Source organism: Saccopteryx leptura, chromosome 1 (assembly GCF_036850995.1).
Source record: "Saccopteryx leptura isolate mSacLep1 chromosome 1, mSacLep1_pri_phased_curated, whole genome shotgun sequence".
NCBI classification, from domain to species: domain Eukaryota; kingdom Metazoa; phylum Chordata; class Mammalia; order Chiroptera; family Emballonuridae; genus Saccopteryx; species Saccopteryx leptura.
Genome location: NC_089503.1, coordinates 319857541 through 319879184, shown reverse-complemented (window position 1 = coordinate 319879184; position 21644 = coordinate 319857541). Strand labels below are relative to the sequence as shown.

General features: G+C 49.5%; 2 protein-coding genes across 7 annotated transcripts; both read right to left on the bottom strand.

The window, feature by feature from the left end:
- Positions 1-39: 39 nt before the first annotated feature.
- MIOX (myo-inositol oxygenase) lies at positions 40-3049 on the bottom strand. Of its 6 annotated transcripts, none has more exons than XM_066361310.1 (11): positions 2976-3030; positions 2682-2795; positions 2091-2171; positions 1670-1750; positions 1373-1535; positions 1121-1188; positions 887-1014; positions 743-810; positions 601-650; positions 410-522; positions 40-323 (listed from the first exon to the last, which is right to left on the bottom strand). In XM_066361310.1, the coding sequence occupies exons 4-11, from the start codon at positions 1706-1708 to the stop codon at positions 215-217; spliced, it is 738 nt and encodes a 245-aa protein (XP_066217407.1). In that variant the 5' UTR covers positions 1709-1750; positions 2091-2171; positions 2682-2795; positions 2976-3030; the 3' UTR covers positions 40-214. The 6 variants fall into 6 exon arrangements, with proteins under 6 accessions (XP_066217407.1, XP_066217403.1, XP_066217405.1 ...); XM_066361306.1 differs by lacking the exon at positions 2976-3030 and adding an exon at positions 2833-2925 and having other exon boundaries at positions 2682-2723; XM_066361308.1 differs by lacking the exon at positions 2682-2795 and having other exon boundaries at positions 2976-3049.
- An 11930-nt stretch (positions 3050-14979) lies between these two features.
- ADM2 (adrenomedullin 2) lies at positions 14980-17636 on the bottom strand. Its single transcript, XM_066361303.1, has 2 exons — positions 17400-17636; positions 14980-16819 (listed from the first exon to the last, which is right to left on the bottom strand). Exons 1-2 carry the CDS (start codon positions 17504-17506, stop codon positions 16501-16503), a joined length of 426 nt encoding a protein of 141 aa, XP_066217400.1. The 5' UTR covers positions 17507-17636; the 3' UTR covers positions 14980-16500.
- Between the last annotated feature and the right edge of the window lie 4008 nt (positions 17637-21644).

Here is a 21644-nt window from a genome sequence, read left to right as displayed (position 1 = left end):
TGCAACCACAACACGCCGCGGCTCAGTGACAGACTCGAGCTGCTTCGAGGTCTTTATTGTCACCTTCGGAAGGCCATGAGGGTGAGGAGCACGGACCACAGGTGGGCATTTGGAGTCCCCCAGAGAGGCTGGAGTGGATTGTTACTGTGCCTGACAGTGGCTGTCACTCAGGGGCACCCATCCAGGCCTACGCCAAGTGGACAGGCCGGTCTGGTCACCAGCTCAGGACACCAGGACAGTACTTGTCAATGAGCCCCTGGTAGTAGGGTCGCAGCTTGTCCACGTCTGGCAGGTCGGGACACTTGGTGTACAGGTCAAACTTGCTGCAGCAACGAAGGGACAATGACTCATAGAGAAGCCCCCAGTCCCCTTCTCCATCCCCTCCCAATCTCCATGGGGATGGCTGTACTTGAACTCCTGCACCCAGGGCAGCATGGCCATGTCCTGCTCACTGCACAGCTGCTGGTAGTCTCCACCCGTGTGCCATGGATAGAAGGAGTGAAATCGGATCATGTAGAAGGCCTAGGGACAGGAAGGTGCCACACCCAGCATGGGCCAGGCTGGGCTTGACTCCCAGCATGGCTCCTCCCTGAAACCTACCTCCGGAGGCAGAGAGAATTTGTTGAACTTCATCATCTGGTACATGTACTCTGTGGGAGACAGGGGATCATCACCAGGCACCCAGAGGGGTGGCCCCTACCATGGGCGACTGTCCCTGCTGCCAGCCTCTAACCAGCCTCACCATCATGGCCCCAGGACATGAGGACGTTCTCAAGCCCACAGTGTGGCTGGTACATGCCGAGCTCCGTGCTGCAGGGTGAGATGGAGGGTGAGGGGTGAAGAAGCACCCTGGGGACAGGACTGACCAACAGTAGTAGAGGGGCACCTGTACTGAGGATTTTGGAGGTCGGGGTTGTCCTGGAAGGTGGAGTCACAGAAAACCACAGAGGCCTGGGGACGGCAGCCAACTGGAAAGGTGTCTCCAACGACTGCCCACTGGGGAGGGACAGGCAGCTCTGGGTGAGCGTGACTGGCTTGCTTCATCAGATGGGTGCCCCAAGCCCAGAGCTAAGGTTCTCCTGGCCCCTCCCTGTCAACACCTGTCCATCCTTGCCCTCACCTGGGGCTCTCCCGCCAGAGCCAGGATCTTCCCCAGGTCGTGCAGGAGCCCTACGAGGTGGAACCAGTCTGGGAAGGAGAGGAACAAGTCGGGCTGGTGGGGGGTGCCGGGGCCAGGGCAGGGGAGGAACAGGCTTGGGCAGGGTCTGGGCAGGGCCTGCTGTGAAAGCGCAGCCTTTCTGCCCCCCCATCCCTGCCCTGGAGGCAGCACCACTCCCACCACAGCCAGGAAGGGGGCAGGGTTGGGGCACACCCTTGTCAGGGTGGGCCTTCCGTATGCCCTCTGCAGTCTGGAAGGCATGAAAGGAGTTGGGGAAGTCCACATCTGGGTCCGACTCATCTACCAGCCCATCCAGCATGTCCACAGCCTCCAAGACAGTCATTTTCTTATAGGAGAAGCCCCTGAACTGGGTGTGCTGGGCCAGGAAAGGCAAGGTCAGCAGGACCACAGGCCGGATCAGGGCCCAGTCCCTTTCCATCCACTCTGCACTTGAGATTGGGGGATGCAGCCCCCCCCCCCCGAGTTGCCACAAAGTAATCAGCCAAGTACCTTCTTCCTGACGAAGTCTACTGTCTGATGAGTGTGCATGAGCTTGTAGGTGGCGAAGACGCGATCCAGGAGGGGGCCGGACTGTAAGCCAGAGGATCAGCCAGGTGGCTGACAACCCCTGTGCTTCCTACCCAGGCGGTCCACTGCCTCCTCTCTCTCCAGAGCTGACCTCACAGGTGCCAATGGGGGCTTCCCCAAGGGCCAGCACTGGACCTGTGCCAAGGATAGTGTTGCCCTCCCTCGGGAGGGACTGAGTGGTGTGGGGCAGAGCAAGATGTGGAGCTTGGGCAGGTAGGGTGGACATGGTGGGCCAGGAATGTGGGTTGCAGCAGGGGCCAGGGTAGGATTTGGGTGGTGGGGTGGGGTGGGAGGAACTTAGGGGGGCCAAGGAATGTGGGTTGGAGCAGGGCAGGGTCCTCACGGTATAGTTCCGGAATCCACCGTTGTCCTTGGCTTCCTCTGGGTCCGCCTCAGGCCTGTAGACCAGGGAAGGGTCTGGGCCCTGGTTGGGTGGGGATTGAACCATTTACATCAGTGGTAGTCAATCTGGTCCTTACCGCCCACTAGTGGGCGTTCCAGCTTTCATGGTGGGCGGTAGCGGAGCAACCAAAGTATAAATAAAAAGATAGATTTAACTATAGTAAGTTGTTTTATAAAGATTTATTCTGCCAAACTTAGCGAAAATTCGACATAAAGTACTTGGTAAGTAATTATTATTATATGCTTTAACTTGCTGTAACTCTGCTTTATAAATTTTACAAAGTAAAGTTACTTCCCTACTTTATAAATCACCATTACTGTGGAACCGGTGGGCAGTTAGAAAGAAAATTTTACTACTAACAGAGATACAAAAGTGGGCGGTAGGTATAAAAAGGTTGACTACCCCTGATTTACATGATGCCAGCTCTGTGAGGAAGTGGGAACACTCCTCTGAGGGCACGAGACTAAGGGGCTCAGCAGCTGAGGCCATTCTTCATTCCAGAGCAGCATAGCCCCTCTGAAGCACACCCGCCTCTGGCTCCTGCACCAGCCGGTGGCCTTGGTAAATCCTAGTCTGCAGAGTGAATGTCAGCCAGGTGCCTGCTTCCAGGGAGCTCAGACCCTACACACATCACCTTCCCAAGACCTGGGTGTAGTGGGAGCCTAGGTGTTGGGTTGCTGACCTTTGCCCAGTCAGCAGGCTGGCGGAAGGAGCAGGCTGGTGGGAACCAGTGGGGAAGGGGGCTGCTACCACCTTCCATGAAGGACAGCCAGTGACTGGTGAGTAGTCAGCAGGGCCAGTCTGTGCAAGGTCTGGGAAACTCACCACAGACACCTTCATCCTGAGAGGGCCAGAGCTGGCAGGTGGGCCAGGCTCCCACAGGCCATGTGCCCCTATATATGCCCACAGGTTACATAAGTGGCCGGACACCACCCAGCCTCTTGACCTGGGCCTTGGTAATGAATCACCATCTACCTACCTCGTGGTTGCAGCAAGTTAATGTGTCAGCACAGGAGCAGCCCCAGCCCCTTCTCCCTGAGTTCAGACTCCCTTCGCAACAACTGGCCTGCTTAGCTGTCCGGCCTCTTTGTCCCACAGGTTTTAAACACTGCCACACCGGAGGCCCCTCCTGACAGGTGGCAGAACCCATATGCTACCCCATTCCCTCAGGTACCTGGGGTTCTGAGCAGGGGCTTGTTTCAGAAAAAGTTACTCTAACACTTGTTAGAATGGGATGGAAGACCTTACTGAAGACTGTTGTAGCGGGGGAAGACTGAGCTCCACCCGAGTACAGCACAGACAGCCTGGAGCGGAGCGGAGGGCAGGGTGTCGGTACACGCAGACTCAGGGAAAGTCCCAAACTGGAAATCTACCTCTGCACATGGAAGGCAGGGGAAAAACAAAGAAAGAGGCTGCCACTCTAGTCGGTAATTCACAGAGTTTATTAAGGGAATTTTACATGGAAAACATGTTGTAGGTGCTGCAAGACCAAACAGATCCCTACACCACTGGGCAGGGGCCAGAGAATTACACAGGGCAAAGAGGGTAGTCACGGGTACTAGAACAGGAATGCTCCCAGGTACAGAAATTACTCTATACGCTACACGCTTGACCAGGTCAAGACAACTGCGTGTTCCAGGAACGAGCACACAGCAGGAGGCAGGGGAGGGGTGCTGACTTCTGTCAGAATGAACACCAGTCCTGAGCAGTCTCTATGCGGGGTTGGCAGTAATCACTCTCCCGCTCTGGCCTGAGTCCCGTTCACGGATCAGGCAGCAGTCATGTCATGGGACAATCTCTCTTGGGGGGCAGGGGGAGTCAGTGTGAAGGAAGAGACCCAAGAGGAGACATCAAGAGTAGAGGGGTACTTGCTAAACTGACTTGACAAGATTCTTGCTGAAGGCAAGACAGGGTGATGAGATCTCAAGGGTGGGGACTCTGCTAACACTGGGCGAGGCCACAAGGAGCAGAGGGCTCTGAGGATCCTGACTGAAGTTTGGTCAAGGTGGGTTTTGGTCAGGCTCCATTTCCAGTCTGGGCAGAGATGAAAGCAAGCAGCACTGGCCATGTATGAGCTGGGTCTGGGTACTGTAGACACAGCAGGGTCTGAACTGACAAGCACACCTACCTGGGACTGGCATTCTCCAAAGAAGAGCCAGGCACAGAGCAACATGCATCATTGTCTCATACCCGCAGAGGCCACACCTCATGGGCTGGTGGGCAGGTGGGTTGGAGCACACCCTCCAGGCTTCACCATGAAGCAAGCAGCCTGTGAAAGGTACTCTTACTTCCTTGGGCTCCCTCTGCCCAACCTGAAAATAAGTGGGGGCACTAGGGGCCCCCATTTAAAATGGCAAAGGATAACTTGCCTTCAGGGCTCACAGCCGCTGTCTTGTCCCACAGCACCTTGAACTTCCCACATGTGGTTTCATCATTTGCTTGTTTCACCTTTCAGTTTTGTTTTCCTTTGTGCCCTCCCACTAGAATGTCAGCCCCACAGAGGGTAGAAAGGCATGTTTTATTTCCTATGTTTCCTCCATTTGCCAGACAAGTGGAGAGGGGGATCCAGAGGGGAGGTTGGAGCTATCACCCCAAAAGCAGGTGATGACTTGGGTCAGGAGAAGGGGCAAATGGCTGGTCTAGGAGATTTGGATGATGGAGGTAGGATAAGGAGAGGACGCGAGGAGTGTAAACAATAACGTAAATGGAGCCACTTTACAACAGAACAGGAGCTGCCATCCCAGAGGAACTGCCTTGCCCATCTTATGCCTCAAACCTTTAAGATGTTAACACTGGGCAAAATAACCTTAGTATCCGGCCTGAGCAACCTTGTTTCCCAAAGGACTGTTTGCAAAGATAGTAAGAAAGCAAATATTATGATTACTGGACGACAACTACCAGACTAAAAATTAAAAACATTGTTTAGAATTTGCATTGCTGTTACATTACCTGCACCAACAGCAATGCCTTCCTTCTGTTGATATAATTGTTCCCTTCCCTTTCTCATAAATAAATACCCTTTGTCTTTGTCTCCTAACTGGAACATTATTTGAGCGTTTGCCTGAATCAGTGGTTCCCAAAAAGCTATTCTTTGATCTCAAATAAATGCATATTGTCTCTCACTTAGAAGGCCTTTTAACTTTAGGTTAACATATCTGGTGTCAGGAGTGGGATCTAAAGTGGCCTCATCAGCCCTCAATCAGTTAGAGTATCACCTCGAAACTCCAAGGTTGTGGGTTCGATACCCAGTCAGGGCACATCAGGAAGCAGCCAATGAATGCATAACTAAGTGGAACAACAAATGAATGTTTCTCTCTCTCTCTCTCCCTCCCTCCCTTTTCCTTTCTTTCTCTGTCTCTCTAAAAATCAATCAATTAAAAAAAATAAAGTGGCTTCACTTTCGTGGATTGGTGTCCCTGAACCAGGCATGGTAGCTATAGAGCCTCTGTTGTGCTCACTGCTTCCATGGACTGCCCTCTCCTTGACTGTGAAGTCCTCTAAAGTTCAAGCCTATCTCTCTCTCTCTTTTTTTTTTTAACAATGACACCACGTCGGTTTTTATTTTATTTATTCATTTTAGAGAGGAGAAAGACAGAGAGAGAGAGAGAGAGAGAGAGAGAGAGAGAGAGAAAGAGGAGAGAAGGGGGGAGGAGCTGGAAGCATCAACTCCCATATGTGCCTTGACCAGGCAAGCCCAGGGTTTCGAACCAGCAACCTCAGCATTTCCAGGTCGACGCTTTATCCACTGCGCCACCACAGGTCAGGCTCAAGCCTCTCTCTTATTCAGCCTGGCCTGTGGATGTCCTGGATTCAATTCCTGATCAGGGCACACAGGAGAAGCGACCATTTGCTTCCCTGTGCCCCCGCCTTCCACTCCCGCAGCCATGACTCAATTTGTTTGAGTGCGTTGGCCCTGGGTGCCGAGGATGGCTCCGTGGAGCCCATGCCTCAGGTGCTAAAAATATCTCAGTTGTGAACATAGCCCCAGATGGGCAGAACATCAACTCCAGATGGGGACTGCTGGGTGGATCCTGGTTGGGGTACATGTGGGAGTCTTTCTATCTTCCCTTCTCTCACTTGGAAAAAGAAGAAAAAAATATTAAATGCTTAAATAAATTAAGAACGATAACAGAAACTAACCAAAATGCTTTTCAGGATAACATGATCTAGGAAAATATTTAATATTAAAGCTGATTTAAATTTAGTTTAATAAAACAGATGTGACTTCAGAGATATTAACATTTAATATATTTTTACTTTATCTGGGTTTACAAAAAATAAGTTCATGTTATCTCTTTTTTTTTTTTTTTTTTTTTGTATTTTTCCGAACCTGGAAACGGGGAGAGACAGTCAGACAGACTCCCGCATGCGCCCGACCGGGATCCACCCGGCACGCTGAACAGGGGCGATGCTCTGCCGCGACCAGAGCCACTCTAGCGCCTGGGGCAGAGGCCAAGGAGCCATCCCCAGCGCCGGGGCCATCTTTGCTCCAATGGAGCCTTGGCTGCGGGAGGGGAAGAGAGAGACAGAGAGGAAGGAGGGGGGGGGTGGAGAAGCAAATGGGCGCTTCTCCTATGTGCCGTGGCCGGGAATCGAAGCCGGGTCCCCCGCACGCCAGGCCGACGCTCTACCGCTGAGCCAACCGGCCAGGGCCTCATGTTATCTCTTTTGCAGGGTTTGTCAACAGGAATATACTCGGGATAATAATTGGCTCTGTGTAATGTCTCATAAAATTTTCATGAGTAATCTCAATATAATTACAGGGTGGGGCAAGAGTAGGTTTACTTTTTTGTTTGTATGGAAAATAATACAATAATAAATAAATAGTGATAGAAGAATAAACTGTGTTTTGCATACTCACAACTATAAACCTACTTTTGTTCCAGCCTATATTAATAATTAATAAGTTAAATAGATGTAAATAAAAGATTTTTTTGATGAACTCTTCAGAATTGTTTTATTATATGTGTACTTAAAATAGTTTTTCAAAATTTTTGGTAAGTTGAAAACTTAGGGGTTTGTTGTTGTTTTTTTACAGAGACAGAGAGAGAATCAGAGAGAGGGATAGATAGGAACAGACAGACAGGAATAGAGAGAGATGAGAAGCATCAATCATCAGTTTTTCGTTGCAACACCTTAGTTGTTCACTGATTGCTTTCTCATATGTGCCTTGACCGCGGGCCTTCAGCAGACCAAGTAACCCCTTGCTCGAGCCAGCGACCTTAGGTCCAAGCTGGTGAGCTTTGCTCAAACCAGATGAGCCCGTGCTCAAGCTGGCGACCTCGGAGTCTTGAACCTGGGTCCTCCACATCCCAGTCCGACGCTCTATCCACTGTGCCACCGCCTGGTCAGGTGAAACCTTAAGGTTTTACTAAGTTAAATTAAAAAATAAAAATGATTAAATAGGTAATTTCCAAATAAGATAAAATACTGAAACATTCATTACTAAGTAAATTTAAGTTTACCTACTTTTGGCTTCTTAATACCTGTACTACATTTTTTTCCCCACCTTTTTCTCTCTCTCTCTCTCCTCTCCTTGAAATTAATAAATAAAATTAAAAAGAAATTTTTTAAAAAATTTTGCTTACAACTATGTAACATTGTGTATTTGCCTTTGAAATTTTTAATTTAATTTGGTTGAATAGAAAATTAAACATTATCTCATTGAGTATTGTTCCACAATGATTTATAATTCTATCTGACCAAATGTTTTAAAAATTTTGATATAGTTAATAAACTTCCCAATACCAGATTCATTTTTTGTTTATTTTATTGATTTTAGAGAGATAGAGAGAGAGAAAGAGAGAGAGAAACATAGATTTGTTCCTGTAAGTGCCCTAACCTGGGAGTGAATTGGCAACCTCTGTACTTCCAGACGATGCTCTAACCCGGTGGTCCCCAACCCCCGGGCCGCGGACTGGTACCAGTCCGTGGGCCATTTGGTACCGGTCCGCAGAAAAAGAATAAATAACTTACATTATTTCCATTTTATTTATATTTAAGTCTGAACGATGTTTTATTTTTTAAAAATGACCAGATTTCCTCTATTACATCCGTCTAAGACTCACTCTTGACGCTTGTCTTGGTCACGTGATACATTTATCCGTCCCACCCTAAAGACTGGTCTGTGAAAATATTTTCTGACATTAAACCGGTCCATGGCCCAAAAAAGGTTGGGGACCACTGCTCTAACCAACTGAGCTATCCATCTGGCCACGGTCCAATACCTGATTCTAAATTATGTCTTACTGACCTAAGAATAACTTTGAGGTATTCCAGAGAGCCCCTTAAACACCTCAAAACATTTATGCTCTCTCTTTATAAGAGAGAAATATTAAACTATTTAAATAGATTTACATGGTATGTTAAATTGTATGGGAGCCCTGGCTGGACAGCTCCCAAAGCGCAGAGGTTGCTGGTTTGACCCCCTTCCCCCTGCCCCCGTCAGGGCACATATGGAGCAGCTCAATCTCTCTCTCTCTCCCCCTCACTTCCTCTCCCTCTCAAATCAATAAAATAAACATTTGAAAAAAATTGCATGGGAGACATTATCAAATAAATGATATAAAACCTTTAATTACATTTATGTAGATATTTTATTAATATAAATGCTCCAAAACTTATAAAAAATTTCTAAAATTCTAACATGTCCTGGTATAATATTAAAAAGTTAGCCTTTGTCTCTGAAAGTGGTGACTCTTACTATGTCTTTGAAATAGAAACACCCAGCAACTAACCAAAACACTACCCACAGAGACTAAAGAATGAGGTCTTTTTAAAATGCAGACTCTGTAAAAGTTCACTTGCCAAAATTAATTTGTAAAAGGGCTATGATTTTTTTTAATTTTATTGATTGATTTTTAGCCAGAGAGGAAGGGAGAGAGAGAAAGTGGAACATGGATCTGTTCCTGCATGTGCCCTGACCAGGGACCAAACCAGCAACCTCTGTGCTTCAGACTGATGCTCTAACCAACAGAGCTATCTGGCCAGGGCAAAAGGGCTATGATTTAAAAAAAAACAAAAAACTAGTAAAGACTAATAAGGATGAAACAACATAACTGTATATGAAAAATAGAATGTATGTTTTCAGTAGAAGATATGAGGTGTGGACATGCAATTTTGTTGTGGGAAGAAAAATAGAATGTATTCATTGGATATAAAGGACATGGGGTGTTTTTTTCTGGTAAAAAAAGAAAAAGAATTTTTTTTCCTTCTCCAAAATATTTCATAATAAGAAAGAAAATAATAGGACAAAAACTGAAAGGTATATATGTATATTGCAGGAGGTTTAGGGAAATTGCAGAAAGTTTGTGGAAGATTTTTTTTTTTTTGAGAAAAAAAATTTTATATACAGTCAAACTAAGTTAGGGATGGATAGCTAAGTCAATTACCTCATTTATATGTATATACATATATGAGAACGCCCACCAGATTTCTAACCACGGCCATTTTTAAGTCTTCTCATTTGCAGACAGTTATTGTTTCACTCTGATACCGTGACAAAAATGTTTTTACCAATGTGTTTCATCTTCAGAGATTCATAAAAAACAAACAAAACCCTGACTAGTACTCTAGGTTTCTGATAACTTTAAAAGCCTAACACAGCCTGACCAGACGGTGGCGCAGTGGATAGAGCATTAGCCTGGGATGCGGAAGGACCCAGGTTCGAGAGACCCCAAGGTCACCAGCTTGAGTGCAGGCTCATCTGGTTTGAGCAAGGCTCACCAGCTTGGACCCAAGGTCGCTGGCTCCAGCAAGTGGTTGCTCAGTCTGCTGAAGGCCCACGGTCAAGGCATATGTGAGAAAGCTATCAATGAACAACTATGGTGTTGCAACGCGCAATGAAAAACTAATGTTTGATGCTTCTCATCTCTCTCTGTTCCTGTCTGTCCCTGTCTATCCCTCTCTCTGACTCTCTCTCTGTCTCTGTAAAAAAATAAATAAATAAATAAATAAAAGCCTAACACAGCCTGATCTGTGGTGGTGCAGTGGATAGAGCATCAGCTTGGAACACTGCTGCTGTTGCTCGTTTGAAACCCCCAGGCTTGCCCATCATATGAAGAGCAATCAATGAACAACTGAAGTGAAACAACTATGAGTTAATACTTCTTGCTCCCTTCCTCTCTCTGTCTCTTTCTCCTCTCCTCTCTCTAAAAGTCAATAAATAAAATCTTAAAATAATAATAATAAAAGTGTAACACTGACCCGAGTAAAGATTTAGAGAACTCTGAGAAAAATCTGGATCATAAAACTGTTAACAAAAAAAAGATCAAGATCAACAAGAATTAATAGCATGGACTAAATGAAATAATAATGATGATTACAATTTTGTGATTCTTTATATAAAATATTACTAGATTTTGATCCTTGCCCGCCCCCCCCCCAGTTACCTATGACCTACAGCATTTAATAAATTAATTATACCTTTGTAAAAAAAATTAAACCTTAGCCTGACTGGTGGTGGTGCCATGCATAGATCATTGACCTCGGACTCTGAGGTCCCAGGTTTGAAACCCTGAAGTTACTGGCAGAGCAGTGGGCTCATTCGTCTTAAGCGTGGGATCATTGAAATGATCCCATGGTTGCTGGCTTGAAGCCCAAAGTTGCTGGCTTGAGCAAGGGGTCACTGTCCCAGCTTGAGCCCCCCAGTCAAGGCACGTATGAGAAGCAATTAATGAACAACTAAGGTGCCACAACTATGAGTTGATGTTTCTCATCTCTCTCCTTTCCTCTCAAAAAAAATTAAACCATTTCTCTTTCACTTCCTATCTGATCCCTCCAGAATTTCAGATACTCTTCACTAATCCACATATGACCAAATATAAAGGTGTTGACTACTGGATTCATGTTTCCAATTTAAAGAACGCTCTTGTAGCTAACTGAACTGCTTAACCAACAGGGGATATGAAATTTAAAATTACTAGGAAGTGAAGCAGACAACACCTGTTGTAGACAGCTGACCCAAAATTCCAGACCAGACCTGTGTAATCTATACCTTCCTTTTCTTCTTTTTCCCCCCTTACTTGTGAAATTCCTTCCTTTTTCACAGACACACACAAAAAAGACCAAGTGCTTCCTGTAATAGTTGTTTTCTTTTCCCCCTTAATTTCTATCTGGAAAAATAACATTGGACATCATCTTTAAGCCTACTTCCCAGGTCAGAACATGCAACTGGTCATACAAGTGGTCAAAGATGTTCAATGCTTGGCAACATCAGCCCCAGTGAAGGTACCAGATACAGAAAGATGCTTTTCTTTAGACAAGTATTGCAATGACCACCACAGTAATAGCCAACCAGAAAAAAAAAATTCCTAAGTTCCCTTACACAACTTCTATTAGAGAATGGATTTGCTCTTGACTATACCCTAGCTAAGCAAGGTAGGATTGCCCTGTCATTAAAACCTCCTGTTGTACTTGATAAAACACTTCTGGTAAAATAAGCATCAAATGAGATATAATCTGGGCACAGGCCAAATAGTTAAATTCAGGGCCCACTAACACCTCAAATTTCTCTAATATCTTAGCCGACATGCCTTTAGGTATTGCCCCTGGCTCAGATCTAGACTTCTAGTTGAACTTAACATTTTATTATTATAGAAACGCTTGGTTCACAAATCTTTGTTTTGCACAGTTTGATGTTGTGAAGACATCACTCTGATGACGGTGGCTCAGTTTTGAGATGATCACTGAGGCCTCTGAGACTTCACACGAGGAACCTCCAGAAACTACAGATGTTTGCTCTTAAAGAAACATGACAGCAAAGCCTTCCTCTGTTCTAGTGCTCTTGTTGCTCACATGTGGCCTAAGACTCCCGAAAATCCACGTTCCCTTTCATGTGGGATATGAGCTGCTGGGAATGAGCCTTCCTGGAGACGATGGACAGACATGGGGGTGACATGCCCAAAATGAGCCACCTGACAATGGAGAACTAGTGATACTTTAATAAGTGGTCAATGCTGCTTTCAAAGAAAGACCTTCATTAAAAGGGGAACAATGTGCCTGACCTGTGGTAACGCAATGGATAAAGCATGGACCTGGAATGCTGAGGTCACCAGTTTGAAACCCTGGGCTTGCCCAGTCGAGGCACATATGGGAGTTGATGCTTCCTGCCCAAACCCTCTTCTCTCTCTCTCTCTCTCTTTTGTATTTTTTTGAAGTTGGAAACGGGGAGGCAGTCAGACAGACTCCCGCATGTGCATGACCGGGATCCACCCGGCATGCCCACCAGGGAGCGATGCTCTGCCCATCTGGGACGTTGCTTTGTTGCAACCAGGGTCATTCTAGCGCCTGAGGCAGAGGCCATGGAGCTATCCTCAGCGCCCGGGCCAACTTTTGCTCCAGTGGAGCCTTGGCGTGGGAGGGGAAGAGAGAGACAGAGAGGAAGGAGAGGGGGAGGGGTGGAGAAGCAGATGGGCGCTTCTCCTGTGTGCCCTGGCCGGAAATCAAACCCAGGACTCCTGCACGCCAGGCCAACGCTCTACCACTGAGCCAACCGGCCAGGGCAAAAGGGGAACAATGTGCCTGACCTGTGGTGACGCAATGGATAAAGCATAGACCTGGAACACTGAGGTCACCAGTTTGAAACCCTGGGCTTGCCCAGTCGAGGCACATATGGGAGTTGATGCTTCCTGTCCCTACCCCCCCTCTCTTAAATGAATTAAAAAAAAATTTTTTTAAGTGGCACAATGTAAACAAAAACATAATAATGCCTCCCAGAGGAGCTGCCTTGCCTATCCTATGCCTCAAATCTCTGGATGTTAAAACTTGGCAAAATAACCCTGGGACTGGCCCTAAAGCAACCTTGTGTCCCAAAAAACTCTGCAAAGACAACAAGAACATAAATATGTTAACTACTGAAGTGATAATTACTGGGCTGAAAATTAAAAACATTGCTTAGAATTAGCATCACTATGCCATGTTACCTGCACTGATAGCAATGCCTTCTACTATGGATGTCACTGTCCTCTTCCCCTTCCCATAAATACCCCTGCCTTTGTCACCTAATTGGAACACTGTTTGGGCTTCTGCCTAAATCCAGTAGTTCAGGAATAGCTTTTTTTTTTTTTTTAATTTTTATTTATTTTTTACAGAGACAGAGAGTGAGTCAGAGAGAGGGATAGACAGGAACGGAGAGAGATGAGAAGCATCAATCATCAGCCTTTCATTGCGTGTTGCAACACCTTAGTTGTTCATTGATTGCCCTCTCACATGTGCCTTGACCGCGGGCTTTCAGCAGACCAAGCAACCCCTTGCTGGAGTCAGCGACCTTGAGTTCAAGCTGGTGAGCTTTTTGCTCAAACCAGATGAGCCCGCACTCAAGCTGGCGACCTCAGGGTCTCGAACCCGGGTCCTCTGCATCCCAGTCCAACGCTCCATCCACTGTACCACCGCCTGGTCAGGCAGGAATAGCTATTTTTTTAATCTCAAATAAATATTTGTTGTCTCTCACTTTGAAAGGCCTTTAATTCTTTTTAAGTTAACAAGAGGTTTGGCCAAAGCTGGTGCTGTGAGGAGGCATTGGGGTGGGAGCTGGGGGAACTTGTGTGCTGCCCTCGGACCTCCAAGGGGGAATCAGGTAGGTGGCCTGGGCATGGCCTGGAGCTCAGGGGCCATTGGACACAGGGTGTGATGTTTTGACCAGGGCAAGTGACCTCCTGGCAGGTGATTTGTGACATGGCACAGCAATGCAGTAAGGTCAACAGTCCAACCTGCCTCAAAGAAAAGCAGCCCAAGGCTAGGGGAGTGTCCTGGTGAGGGTACCAAGGTGCAGTCCCAGGGGCCCGGCAGCCTGTGTTACAGCAGGAGGGTGCACTCCAGGGCCATGTCCCTGGCAGAGGGAACATCCTTTGTGCAGAACCAGAACACAGGCATGCCCAGGACTTTGCCCCATCTTGGCCCTTCTAGACCCCTCTTCCTCATTTCCCAGTCCCTTCTCCTCACTGCCCTTCCTGTCTGCCTGCCTCTGCTGACACCCCTCAGTGACCAAAAGCACATGGCTCTGAGGCCCGTCCGCAAGTTTCAGCTTTACTTTGCTGGCTTTGGGCAACCTTCCCCAGCCACACCAACATCTCTGTGGGTGTGGGGCCTTGGACTCTAAGCTCCTTTCCCTGGGGACCCTGCAGTCCTCAGTTTGTCTCCCTGTGCACAGAGATCTCCACTAGACCAGGGAGCAGCCGGAACTATTCCCACAGGGCCTGGTGGAGGGAGGTCCCCAACCTTTTTTGGGCCACGGACCGGTTTAATGTCAGAAAATATTTTCACGGACTGGCCTTTTGGGTGGGATGGATAAATGCACAAAATAAAATTATGCGACTGGCATAAAAACTGTGGTATTTTAAAATATAATTGTCGAACTTATGAGACAAGCGTCAAGAGTGAGTCTTAGACGGATGTAACAGAGGGAATCTGGTCATTTAAAAAAAATAAAACATCGGGCCCTGGCCGGTTGGCTCAGCGGTAGAGCGTCTGCCTGGCGTGCGGGGGACCCGGGTGCGATTCCCGGCCAGGGCACATAGAAGCACCCATTTGCTTCTCCACCCCCACCTCTCCTTCCTCTCTGTCTCTCTCTTCCCCTCCTGCAGCCAAGGCTCCATTGGAGCAAAGATGGCCCAGGCGCTGGGGATGGCTCCTTGGCCTCTGCCCCAGGCGCTAGAGTGGCTCTGGTCGCAACAGAGCGACACCCGGAGGGGCAGAGCATCGCCCCCTGGTGGGCAGAGCATCGCCCCTGGTGGGCGTGCCGGGTGGATCCCGGTCGGACGCATGCGGGAGTCTGTCTGACTGTCTCTCCCTGTTTCCAGCTTCAGAAAAAAAATTAAAAAATTAAAAAATAAATAAATAAAACATCGTTCAGCCTTAAATATAAATAAAACGGAAATAATGTAAGTTATTTATTCTTTCTCTGCAGACCAGTACCAAATGGCCAACGGACCGGTACCAGTCCACGGCCCAGGGTTTGGGGACCACTGCCTTAGAGGACCAGATGATACCTGAGATGGCGAAACAAACACAGGGTGGGGTCCAGACAGGTGCTTCCAGGAGCCTCCTACCCTTGAAGGTTGGGGGGCAGGCCTGCCCTTGACCCTGAGGTTGGACTTTGTGGGTAGGCACTGCGCTGACTATAGGTTTTTCCCTGACCTCTGTGGCTGCAATTGTGCTCCTAGAGATGATGATTGTGCCCCTCTTACAGGGTGAGTGATAGGGTGACACAGGCAAATACTGACAAATTAAGTGTATGAGTATTTGCTAAATAAAAGAAACACCTCTCTGAACCCTGGGCCATGCCCAGGGCGTGAGTGTCAGGACTTTGGGACTACCTACAGGCTCCAGAGTCATAGCGTCTACGGGCCCCGCACGAGGAACACACTCAAGAGCTCTATGCACGCTGGCTGTGCACTAGTCCCACCTCAGTTTCCCAACACGCCTGCTCCAGCCTCCTGCTATCCCACATCTGGTCCCACTGCATCCCCACATGAGGCAAGGTTAGGGAGCCTGTGTTGCCTGTGGAGCCCCTACTCTTGGTTGGCCATCTGCAGGCCCTGGAGGTGGCGGTGGTTTGGATTTCATTGAGCCATTTGGGCTAAGAGCTGGTGTCTGCAAGCTGGCTTGCCTGGTCCTGGGGAGCGGGAAGGGGTGTTCTGCTCTGCATGGCCCCAGAACACTCCATGTGTCTCTTAAACCCCTCCTCTTGAGCTGCAAATGAGGGGGCAGGGGTCCAGGCAGAATGTGCTCTGAGATGGTGGGCTCAGGCTCCAGAGTGGGCAGCTGGAGGGATGCTGTTTCCAGCGTAGCTGTCCCCCTCACCCAGCCCTGGGAACCACAGTGGGAGTACTCCCTGCTGCCCTCCTAGTCTCAAGGGCAAGAGGAGGAGGACCTGGGGCCAGCCAATCATGCATGCCTAAAGCCAAGTTTCATCTGTCAGTGGCCCCAGCAGGGAAAGGCTCATGTGGTCCAACTCGGCCCATCTCCTGCTTGCCCACAGGTGGCACTGTGTGTTTAGGACTGACTTCTGTTCCACATCCTTGAACAGACTGCTTCCCTCAGAAGCCTTTATAGCATGTGCTGCTGCCGTCCCCCTCTACTTCATACCTGGCCCCTGAGTGTGCGCACTCCTGGTGTGTACAGATCTCCTGGGCATATCAACTCTGCCTGCAGACTTGCCTGGGGCTATACGTGTTCATGGGTTTATATGTCCAAAGCCATCTAGGTTGCTTGCTGCAGTACCTAGTGGGTGTGTGGGTGGGTCTCCTGCAGAAGCCCTGGTGGGGCTAGGCCAGAGCTGGGGCTCAGCTGCAGTTCTGGGGTTGGGGTGCCGCATCTGGCTGGGACGGGCAGGCGTATGGCCTACCCCACCCTAGCCATAACTGTGGGGACTGCTGGGGTCAATGGGGGCTGAGTCCCGTGGGCCGGCCGATGCAACAAGCTGCCATAGGCGGTGGCTGAGGTTCTGTACTCGGCAGGTGCCCAGCACACAGCCCACCCGCAGAAACTGGGCTCTGGGCCTTGGTGTGCCCATGTGTCGGCGGGGACCACTCCAGAGAGGCTGACCCATAGCAGGGGGCAGGTTGGCACTCTTCTGTGGCTGGAGGGCATGGCGTGGCTTCCAGATCACAAGCCAGGGTGAAGGGTACTGGGACTGCCGGCTGCTGAAAGGGGTCCAGGCTAGAGGCTCTCTGTAGGGGGAGGTGGAGGAAGAAAACTTGATGACCCAGCCTTTAAGGGACCCCCACTTTCCTCGTAGAGCACTGCCAGGGGAAACCCCAAATCCCTTTGAAGTTCAGGGCTTGGGTCTTGGCGACTCAGCCACCTCAGTAACCCAGGTTACATGTCCCACTCATTTGTTCCTCTCTGGGCAAAGGTCACACCTAGCTTCTGTGGGTCACTATGCTCAGGGCCCAGTGGACTCCCCCTCAGTCCTTCCAGGGGAGTGGGGAGAGCTGAGCAGGTCTGAGACCCCTCCAGCTCCTGGTGTTCTAGCTGACCTCTCTGTTGAGGGGGCTAGTCTGCCAATGGAGGAGGAGGAGTGCCCCCAAAAGGGGAGGCAAAGAGGGAAGGGACTCTTGCACGGCTCAGGGGTTGCTGAAGGCATAGGGGCTGGCCCTTGATTTAGGTGGTAAGCCCAAGGAGCAGGGGAATCTTCCCCAATGCGAGGGTGGGAACCTAGAGAGGGGTAGGGAGCAAAGGGGGGTCTCCCCAAACATTCTGGTTTGTGTGCCTTCGGACAGGAAACAGGCTGGTCTGAGCCTCACTCACCTGGGCCGGGCAGGATGCTGGCTCCCACCTTGGCAGGACAGTGTGCCTGGGAGCTGCAGGTAGAGGAAGCTGATGCAACTGAGGGTGACTGGCAGGAGCCAGGCCATGGCTACGGGGCTGGCGAGCGGCGAGCCGGCAGATGCGGGTGTGGGGGGCACCGTGGCCTGGAGCCACCTTCCTTGCGGAGCCCTCTGCGTGGGCAGGCAGGCTGGCACCTGCGTCCGGCGGTGAGTGGGTGTCAGGAGTCCTGCTTGGGGCTGACCGCACCTCCAGAACTAAATAGTCTTTTCAGGAGGAGGCGGGCCAGGTACGAGGCTGGGCGGGGCGCCCTCCTCAGGCCGACATTTAGCTCTCCCTCTAGTTCCCCAGTCCAGCTGAGCCTGCGGGATGGCAGTGTGAGCTCAGGCAAGGTCTGGCCTGACGCACTGAATCCAACGGTGCTGCGGACAGAGGAACCCCATCCCTCGGGTGGGAAACACTTTCCTGGAGCCTGGTGGGGACTGAACCTCCTAGGCAGAAGGAGCAGGTGTTGGGGTTGGGGGGAGCACGGTCCACAAAGCTGGTTCCCACCCACCACCTCTCCTCCTGGGGTTGTCCCGCCTCCAAACGTCTGGGCAGAGGAAGAGTGACCCTGGGGGTCTGGCCAGCATCTCTGCTGAAGAACACAGTAGGCTAGATATTCAGTTCCTCACAGAGACAATGTCAAGACCGCTCAAGATCCCTTAGCAGCTGTATTTCTAAAAGTCTGTATCCTTCCCCCCTCATTACTGAAATGCTAAAGAAATTTAAACAGCCCTTGCCAGGTAGCTCAGTTGATTAGAGTGTGGTGCCCATGCTTCAGGTTTGTGGGTTCGATCCTGGTCAGGGTTGGTGAATGCATAAATAAGTAGATTCTCTCTCTCTTTTCCTCTCTCTCTCTTGAGTCAGTAAATAAAATTGAAAAAGTTTTTTGGTTGTTTTTTTTAAGAATTTTTTTTTTGGCCTGACCAGGCGGTGGAACAGTGGATAGAGCGTTGGACTGGGATGCAAAGGACCCAGGTTTGAGACCCCGAGGTCGCCAGCTTGAGCGTGGGCTCATCTGGTTTGAGCAAAAAAGCTCACTAGCTTGAGCCCAAGGTCACTGGCTCGAGCAAGGGGTTACTCCATCAGTTGTAGTCCCACGGTCAAGGCACATATGAGAAGGCAATAAAGAACAACTAAAGTGTCACAACGAAAAACTGATGACTGATGCTTCTCATCTCTCTCCCTTCCTGTCTGTCTGTCCCTATCTGTCCTTCTCTCTGTCTCTGTTACACACAAAAAAAAATTCTTTTTTTTTTTTTTACAGAGACAGAGAGAGAGTCAGAGAGAGGAATAGATAGGGACAGACAGACAGGAAGGGAGAGAAATGAGAAGAACCAATTTTTGGTTGTGGCACCTTAGTTGTTCATTGATTGCTTTCTCATATGTACCTTGACCTGGGGGCTACAGCAGAGTGAGTGACCCCTTGCTCAAGCCAGCGACCATAGGGTCATGCCTATGATCCCATGCTCAAGCTAGCAACCCCTCACTCAAGCTGCAAGCCCATGCTCAAGCTGGATGAGCCCGTGCTCAAGCCAGCAACCTTGTGGTTTCAAACCTGGGTCCTCTGTGTCCCATTCCGATGCTCTATCCACTGTGCCACCACCTAGTCAGGCTTAAAGAAATTTAAACAAGTAAAAAGTGAGACACTGCATCCCCCCCACCACCACTGCCACCTGCTGTGCAGCATTTGAGTGGATGCCCCATTCCTGACTTTCTTTTGTACACTAAGCATCTTGTGTGTGTAATATACACGCATATGCACATATAGTTGAAAATATGTGTGAACATGGAGCCCTCCCAACTTTCTTACAGTTGGCCCTATTCCAATATGTAGGTGTTCTGTGACTTACTTAACCGACTGTTTATTAATGAGCAACACAAGAAGAACCCCTGTGTTGTGAGCTCACAGATGTGTCTCTATAAGATATTTCACTGGAAGTGGAAATTCTAGCTGAGGGTGAGCCTGTGTTTGTATAAATAGTGCCAGATTGTTTCCACTAAGCTTGGGCCAACTGACCGCCAACCCATAATGGACTTAGTGTCAGTGGTTTTTTTCTTCTTTGTCACTCTGAGAGGGGGTCAATGGCCCATCGCCCCTTTCTTGGATGATCGAGCATCTCTGCATCCCTCTGTCTTTCCTCATTCGTCCTCCATCTGACCCTGCCGCAGTCTTCCTCCTTCTGTCAGGCTCATCATGCATGACCTGGTCACTCTCCATCCCTCCTGCCGTGCACACCATGGGAGCTAAATAAACATTCATTGGATGAACAAATCCACAAGTGTTGAATGTGTGCCGTATCAGAGAGTTTGGTTTACACCTGAGGAAGGTAAGGAAGCATCAGCAGGTGTCCCCCAGTGTGGGAAGCAGGGAGAGTGATATGGTAACATTTATATTAGAGCGGCAGAGTTCAGCAGTGAGGTAGATATGGGGATGGGGTGCTGGGGGAGGGGTGCCATGGGGACAGAATGGATAGGTCAGAGAGAAACTGAGCTGGGTAGAGAGTCATTGGAGAGAATGGTAGGTTAGCTGCCTGGGGCCTTCTCGGCAGAGGTGTCTGGCTGGCCTCCAGCCTCATGGGCCTGGGGCTGAAGAGGAGGCAGACAGGGAAACACAGTTTGGGGAGTTTTGGAGATGGTGAGGCTCTGGGAGGCTAGAGCACATGAGCATTGCCTATAGAGAGCACAGAACGCAGCATGCCAGCTGTAAAGGAACAGGTAGGTAAGGGGACGCAGAGGACCTGGGGAGGATGAGTCTGTAGCTTCTTATCAGCAGCCCCCTACTTCTCGCCTCCATCTGTCTTCCACAGTGCTGCAAGAACCTTCCTTCCAAAACACATATGTGATCATATTACTCACCCCACCAAAGAAGGAAAACAGAGCAAAATTCTCTGTCTCCACAAGGGGTAGGTAAGTCTCAGTAAGATTTGTGGGTCAGGGGTTCACTGCATTCTTCCCATCAGGACACTTGTTGCACCTTGGGTCCAAGGTCCCATCTCTCTGAAAGCCCATGGACAGTATGTCCTCTGGCTTCAGGCTGCTTATTTTGCTGACTGGATTATAAACCCCTTTCTGAACCCAAAGCCCCTGCACAACATGGCGTTTGTCTGTAGTGTTGTGTGCCCTCCAAGGGGGAACACAGAGGTTCCCCTCATCCTTAGTTGGAGGAGCTGTTTCTTGGGGTGATGGGCTGGCTGCTGGGAGCTGCTCATCCATGGAACTTCCCCTGGAGAGTGGGAACTGGGCCATAGCAGGCAAGTGGTGCTTTAGAAAAATTCATGTGGGGCAAGAAAAGCCAGGGTGGCAACTGGTTGGGCTAACAGCTTTGAGGGCAGTTTTGTGGAGTGTCTTAAGGTGAGACAGAGTGAGTTTAACCCTGATGGCAAGGATCGCTAAAGGAGGAAAGATTGAAAATGTGGCATGGGGAGCGACAGCAAGAGGTGGGGAGGAGGCACTGGCTGGGTGGCTCAATGGTAGAGTGTCAGCCCAGTGTGTGGATGTCCCGGGTTCAATTCCTGGTCAGGGCACACAGGAGAAGCGACCATCTGCTTCTCTACCCCTCCCCCTTTTCTCACTCTCTCTTCTCTGGCAGCCATGGCTTGATTGGTTCAAATGCATCAACCCCAGGCTCTGAGGAGGGCTTGTGGAGCCTCTACCTCAGGCTCTAAAAATAGCTTGGCTGTGAGCATGGCCCCAGATGGGCAGAGCATTGGCCCAAGATGAGGATTGCCGGTGGATCCTGGTCGGGACACATGCAGAAGACCGTCCCTCTATCTTCCTTCCTCTCTCTTGGTAAAGAAGAGGAAAAAAAAAAAGAGGTGGGAGGAGGTGGCAGAAGCAGAGCCTCTGGTAGCTGTGGAAAGTGGTGGGGGCTGAGAGAGGTTTGGTGGGATTGGGGTTTGGTGATACAACTGTCTCTCATCAGATGGCTTTTGTGTTCCCTGTGAAGGAAGGCAGTGGGGCCATCTCTGAGATACAGGAGGTGAAGGTAAAGATTTGAGGAGACTGCAGAATGGAAGAGAGCTGACCAGACATTAGCAGGCTGAGCCGTGGGAGTCATCCATCCATGGCTGGGGCCATGCTGTCACCATGGCCATCTGTACTGTAGGTGGTGCAGAGCCAGAGGAGACAGATGGGCAGGACTGTATATGACTGGGGTTTGCCTGATGGGGTCAGTGAAAACCA